The following is a 6,885-nucleotide window of genomic DNA, read 5'->3' as shown; positions in this document are numbered from 1 at the left end:
AAAAAGGTGTTGTCTGTGTTAAGATAATAAGTAATCAAACATAAAACTTTTATGTGATTCTTACTGCTTAATGACATCTGACACTAAATTAAATTCTCACACAATTCAAGAAATTCTTTCCTACAAGGACAAATATGACAAAACAACTGTGCCAAGTTCTTTATTTACAGTACAAATGCTTATTTACAAGAAATATTGGGATAGAACAACCCTCTGAAGTGACAAGAGAAACACAACACGTGGACTGGGATTGAGAATGGCTGCTGTAGACTCTATGCAGTACACAGATAAATGGTACATATACATGATAAATGGTAGTTAGATGGTACATATATACACGTATTACAAAGGTTTCACATATTGTATAGCAGGGGTTTCTAAGCCTATTGAGAGCTACTGTCCTGCAGACTTCGGCTCCAATGCTCCAACACAGTGGTTCCCAACCCTGATCCTGGAGGCACCCCAACACTGCACATTTGGCATGCCTCCTTTCTTTCACACACCAGTTTCAGGTCTTGGAGTCTCTACTAATGAGCTGATGACCTGAATCAGGTGTGTTTGATTAAGGAGACATGCAAAACATGCAGTGTTGGGGTGCCTCCAGGACCAGGGTTGGGAACCACTGCTCCAACACAGCTGTCTGTAATTATCAAGCAATCCTGAACACCTCAGCTGCTTCAGGTGTGTTTGACTGGGGCTAACATAGATATACATTTGACCAGAATGTGATTAAGATTTGATTTTGAGAATCTTCTGAAAGATCTTTTTTATTATATTTGGATGAGTACAGGTCCGTTCTTCCTCCTGTCTGGCCTCTCTGAGCTTGGTTTCATAATAACGCTTGTACTCTGTCATTTTACACTTGTTTAGTTGTTCCAGCTCTTTGATCTTCTCTTCTTTCTCTTGCTCGGACGCTGTCAGTGTCTCTATTCTCTCCTGCAGTTTCTTCATCTCTTCAGCAAATCTGGCCTCCAGTTCTCGCTGTATGTCTTGTAATTTCTTCTCATACAGCTTCTTCAGTTCCTCCGGTCTAGTTTTCAGCATGAGCTCCACGTCCTGGTAAGAGTCGCTGGTGTAATGTTCACCTCCATTAGCAGCGACTACGGCATCTACTTTCTGCAGGAACTCCACAACCTGATTACGATCCTCCATGTCTTTATTGTTGAACACATGATGTCTTCCCCCACAGCGACTCAAGATTTCCTGCAGAGCCTCGTTGGCTTCCATGAATTCTTCAATAGAGCTGGTCAGTTCATCCCCGTGAGTGAAGAGGATGATTGTGTGTTTATCTGCTTCTTCTCCAAATATGGCTCTGATCTTCTCCACCGAGAGTCTCTCTTCCTCAGTGAACGCATCCAGTTTAATGACCAGGACGATGGCGTGAGGTCCAGGTGCTGTCATGTTTATACACTTACTGATCTTCTGTGTCAGAAGCTCCTCCTCTGAAATGTCTGTGTCAAACATGCCCGGTGTATCTACTACTGTGATGTCTCTTCCAGCCACACTCTCTGTCTCTTTCGAGCACTCTTTAGTCACAGATGAAGGGCTTTTGATGACTCTGAAGGCTTTTCTGCCCAGGATGGTGTTTCCGGAGGAGCTTTTACCTGCTCCAGTCATTCCCACCAGCACCAGTCTCATAGACACTGAAGAACAGTGAGAGAAAGACGACGAGCTCATCAATGAGCCAAAACAGACTGATTGAGAATCAAGTGATTTGTCAATGTTTATACTCACTGTTCGGTTGATCAATAACAAAGCTGCCCCTTCTTCCTACAAAGAGAAGAAAATAATTTAATTCATTTTTTCTTTATCTTGCTAATTAAAATAATCAAAAGTGTCCGTGAGGCAGCTTTTTGATTAAATGCAAAGTCTAGTTTAATGCCTGATGTGATGAACACTCTAAAGATATGGTTCTTTACACGTAGTGACCGTTCTATTTAGAAGCGTATCATTCTGAATAACCTTTCATATGCTGAGATGGTTCTTTGCATTAGACTTTATGGTTCTTTTTTCAAGTCTGTAACTGTCAAAGCCACATCATTACTGGTTTTCTGGAGCTCGAGACAGTCAACAGGGTACTCATCTTCTCAACGGAAATATTGAACTTATGATCCATATTGTGAGATTTATTTATTTTTTAAAATATTACTTTATGCATAAGGATACCCAGTCACAAATAACATTAAAGTTATCCCATGACCTTATACTTTTTCCTCTTAACTCTTGCAAAGGACTCACATACTGTCTAGTTTAGCTAATTTTGGCCTACATAAAGAATTGTTTGTACATAAACAACTGGACACACTATAACTAAACTCAGCTGTGTATTTCAGATGATGCCGCATCCTACAACCTCATCATCTGGAGAGAGAAACACAATGATGGACATGAAGACATCATGGATTGAATAATATCCACATTTAAAAGTTTATGAAGCAAAACCTCCAGCTTTCGTTGGACCGTGACTGAGGAAGACTGTGTAACACCTCTCCTCTGACAGCGGCCGCATTCACAAAACATCTTCAGGCTAAAAGTAGCTCATAACTCACCGATTTAGGAGAAAATATTACAAATAATGGTCAGTCCTAAATTTAGGACTCCTACATGTTTGCTCTAAGAGTCTTTCACAAAGTGTTTTAGCTCTAAAACTAGCTCCTAAATCTGTGAAAGGTTAGGAGCAGTGAAGAGGAGTCCTAAGTCACTATAAGACCAAACCACAAACCATCCTAAAATAGCTGTTGCTGGCAATCAGCCTCTGAACCTAACATTTTAGAAACATTTGATGATAATGAGCTTTTAAAAAGGTATCACCTTTGGTTTTGGTGGTTATCCGAACTCCAGATTTTCCTTTGATTATATCCTTGTTCTCATTAACCAGTTGGGCAAGAAGCTGTTCTTGAGTCCAGTTTGGTTTTCTTTTACGTTTGCATGTATTATCAGCCATGATTATTCTACTCTGTTAATTAAAAGGCTGTTTAAATGCATATTCACTAATTGTTTTTGAGAAGCACATATGCAAGAGGCTGACAATTAGCTGGACATATACTTGTTTAATTAGTGACACTTAGCCTGCATTTTAAAATCTTTATTTGAATGAGACAATTAACATTTTTATTTTTAAACCTTTATTTAAATATAACAACATAAAATCGTGCTCTACGATATTTCTATGAATAAATCTCTGACAGAGACTATCAGCCAATCACTGTGTGCATAGTTAATGAGCATGCTGACATCATCCATAGCAACGAGCTCAGCCCCGCCCCCTTACTCTGAGCTTAAGACTTCTCTCTGTTCCTTAGTAAAAGTTTGTCTCAGCAGCTTTGTGAATAGGTTTCAAGAGAAAACTCTTAGCTACAAACTTTACTGCTATTTAGGACAACTCTTAGTGGTAAGATCAAATGTTTTGTGAATACGGGCCCTGATTTTCTCTTGCATTTAAGTAAGTGGTCACTATTCTGCACGCGAGTCAGAGAATCACCTTCTGCTTCACGGATTAACATTTACAATCATTTTACATTCATATTCAAATAAATTATATTAGAATTCAAAGGAATCACTTTGGTAATCTACAATACTTTTCGGATGTAACTGTAATTTGATTACCGCCCATTTAAAATGTAACTGTAATGAAATACAGTTACTCATATGTTGTATATTAAATATGTAACGACACGAGCTCAGCCCCGCCCCCTTACTCTGAGCTTAAGACTTCTCTCTGTTCCTTAGTAAAAGTTTGTCTCAGCAGCTTTGTGAATAGGTTTCAAGAGAAAACTCTTAGCTACAAACTTTACTGCTATTTAGGACAACTCTTAGTGGTAAGATCAAATGTTTTGTGAATACGGGCCCTGATTTTCTCTTGCATTTAAGTAAGTGGTCACTATTCTGCACGCGAGTCAGAGAATCACCTTCTGCTTCACGGATTAACATTTACAATCATTTTACATTCATATTCAAATAAATTATATTAGAATTCAAAGGAATCACTTTGGTAATCTACAATACTTTTCAGATGTAACTGTAATTTGATTACCGCCCATTTAAAATGTAACTGTAATGAAATACAGTTACTCATATGTTGTATTTTAAATATGTAACGACGTTACATGTATTTGGTTACTCCCCAACCCTGCGAGTAAGACATCCTTGCCATACCTGTCAACATTTGATTACCATCATCTGGGAGTAGGTTTCAGGGTACGTGCGGCTCCCCCAGCAAAATGTAATATTGTGAAATAGTATTACAATGTAAAACAACGATTTTCTACTTTAATACATTAAACTGTAATGTATTTCTGTGATGCGCAGCTGTATTTTCAGCATCATTCCTCTTCAGTGTCACATGATCTTCAGAAATCAGTCTAATATTCTGCTTAAAACTGTTCAACTCAGCGATTTGTTTTCAGAAATTCACAGCACATTTTGTTTCCATTTCAACAATACTTCATTTCAAATCTCTGCGATTGCTTTGCAGGGGTCCTCTAACATGCTTTTAAATGAAATAACTGACAACAACACGCTGTTGGAGTAACGATGAAGGAAGGAAAGCTGAATAAAAACAGGCCCTTTTTCAGATTCGGAGGTAAACAGCACGCGATGAAATCTGAAGTAAAACAGAACGAAGCCTCTGGAGAAAACGCACACTTATCTGTGATTAGTTCAGATACTTGTTTCGATCAAAGTTCGTCTGAAATGCTTCTTGAAGGCAGAAAGTTACCTGCTGTCTGTGTTGTGTCGCTTGATGAAGCCATGGCTCAGATTTCTCCGCGATGATCACCGGAAGCTGAACACAAGCGAACATACAGTCATACGAACCATTTCTCTAGAGTCTGGATGCACGACAACAACAAGCTGTACCAACTTACATGGTGTTATGTCCTTAGCTAATAAAACCTCTCTTTTTTGTTGCGTTTTTGGAGCTAACGTTTGGGGCGTCGTCTTCTTCTTCTTCTTCTTCTTCTTCTTCTTCTTCTTCGAGGTTTAACGGCGGATGCATCCACGAGCGTCGCATTACCGCCATCTTCTGGATTATTCTCCTGCGATGTTACTCCAGCTTAACTCCTCCCTCCAGCTTGTTTTCCGCGATCACATTCTCCTCATCAAACCCGCTCTAATTAAGAAATTACTAATTCTTGTTTCTAATCAGATCACTTTGCAGTATATATCTTTTATGCCTGCCCCTGCCAACCCATCTCGTCTCAATTCTTCATCATGTTTCTCCTCTGTTCTTCATATCTTCTGCAGCTTAAAAGTACATGTCCTATGGTTTCTAATGTCTGACAACACTCACACAAACCAGTGGGATGCTTCCCTATAATGTGTAGTGTACTATTTAAATGACTGTGTCCTGCTCTTGATCTTGTCATCACTATTTCTCCTAGTCCTCTCTGTATCAGCTTTGTTTTGAACGGCACACAGATGTGCTCCTTTAGCTTCCCTGTCCCACTGATGTTGCCATTCTCTAATTACACAAGCTCTATGAATAATATTTGAAGATGTTGTGGCTCAGATAAGGTCCGGTGTGGTTTATTTCTTTGCTCTTGGCACACTCTCATGTTGTTCTCGCACGTCAAACACGCTTTTAAACGTCTGTGCGCTGTAAGGTTTTACGTTTTGTTTTATTTTATTTTTTATTAAGGTTTTATTTTATTTAAGGCATTATTATTATTTCCCATTTCATATTTTATAGTTATTTCCCATTTCATATGTTATAGTTATTTCCCATTTCATTTCCCGCGTCTTGTTCTTTAAATGCAAAAACGCATTCTCTGTGAATAGGACTGCATGAAAAGTGCATGAAGCGCCTTCTAAAGGTATTTCCCTGAACAACCACAGGTCAGATTTCCTCGCACAGAATGAGAGCTTATTAAATCACCAACACGATTGTTTATTTTTGCTAATTATTATTTTATTTTAGTTAGTTTTTCAGTAACTGTTGTTTCATTTAGTTTTAGTTTTTCATTTATTTTGACATTTAAATTTTCAGTTTATGAAAATGTTTTTTGACCAATAGTTTTAGTCTTAGTTTCAGTTTTCATTTACGATTATTACTTTTAGGGTCATTTAGTTGTTTTCAATGTCATAATCCGGCTCAAAGATCATGGCAAAAAAGAGGGAAGCAGGGATTTAATAATCAAAATAACACATTTATTTTACAAACAAAATAATAATTGAACACAAATGCCGGCAAAAAGCAACATAAAAGGGTGATGTGCGGGAGAGACAAACTCCCCACACACACCACAACAGGGGAAACGTAGGAAGCTTTTATGAGGAAAGACTCCGAGCCCAGGTGTCCTCCAATCAGCATTCAGACTGCAGCCCCGCCCCACTGAAACACAAAAATAAACAAAACCACACAGCAGGCAGGTGTGCAGGCCATCACACTCCCCACCCTCCCATGAGAACGGGGTCCCAAAGGGAAACCCAGCAACAACAAACAACTCACAAAACACACTCAAACTAAACTCAAAACAATTACAACCATTACAAACATGCAAACACCCCACTTCCCTTATTTAAAGGAAGAAACTACTTAACCTTTACCCTCACTATTCCAGTCCTCCGCATATTCCAGTCCTACTTCTGGTTCAGCAACCGGTGCATCTAGGAATGTGAATGGTCTCATTGAATATTCATGAAATTGAATATTTTTGAAATGACTGCACTGTGAACTGTACTAGAGACCTGCACTACCGCGGAAGTGAAAAGAAACTGAAGTGAAAGAAAGAAAGAAAGTGTGATGAGACTAGATGGCTTGTAGAGGAGCAGCAGACATGACAAAGGTGTGCTTGTACAGAAAAGAAACAACGAACACAGAATTGATCATGTCGTGGGTTTTTAAACTCGGCTGTTCTTATGGTGTCTTGACCAATTGTCTCTGCT

At 38.8% G+C, this 6,885-nt stretch overlaps 1 protein-coding gene across 1 annotated transcript; it reads right to left on the bottom strand.

Annotated features, from left to right (window-relative positions):
* Positions 1-639: 639 nt before the first annotated feature.
* On the bottom strand, positions 640-5,050 carry LOC107733020 (GTPase IMAP family member 7). The gene is made up of 4 exons (XM_016544528.1): positions 4,866-5,050; positions 4,718-4,783; positions 1,735-1,770; positions 640-1,643 (listed from the first exon to the last, which is right to left on the bottom strand). Exons 2-4 carry the CDS (start codon positions 4,749-4,751, stop codon positions 730-732), a joined length of 984 nt encoding a protein of 327 aa, XP_016400014.1. The 5' UTR covers positions 4,752-4,783; positions 4,866-5,050; the 3' UTR covers positions 640-729.
* Positions 5,051-6,885: the final 1,835 nt, after the last annotated feature.

This window comes from Sinocyclocheilus rhinocerous, unplaced genomic scaffold (assembly GCF_001515625.1).
Source record: "Sinocyclocheilus rhinocerous isolate Xijiao unplaced genomic scaffold, SAMN03320098_v1.1 scaffold6120, whole genome shotgun sequence".
Lineage (NCBI taxonomy): Eukaryota > Metazoa > Chordata > Actinopteri > Cypriniformes > Cyprinidae > Sinocyclocheilus > Sinocyclocheilus rhinocerous.
The sequence above is the reverse complement of the archived record's forward strand: the minus strand, read 5'-3'. Positions and strand labels throughout refer to the sequence as shown.

What these genes read in the sequence shown, in the direction of transcription:
- LOC107733020 (XM_016544528.1), bottom strand. Translation starts at nt 4,751, where the DNA reads ATGGCTTCATCAAGCGACACAACACAGACAGCAG. An exon ending in CGACACAACACAGACAGCAG is followed by an intron (nt 1,771 to 4,717) that starts GTAACTTTCTGC and finishes TTCTCTTTGTAG; the next exon opens with GAAGAAGGGGCAGCTTTGTT. An exon ending in TGTTATTGATCAACCGAACA is followed by an intron (nt 1,644 to 1,734) that starts GTGAGTATAAAC and finishes ACTGTTCTTCAG; the next exon opens with TGTCTATGAGACTGGTGCTG.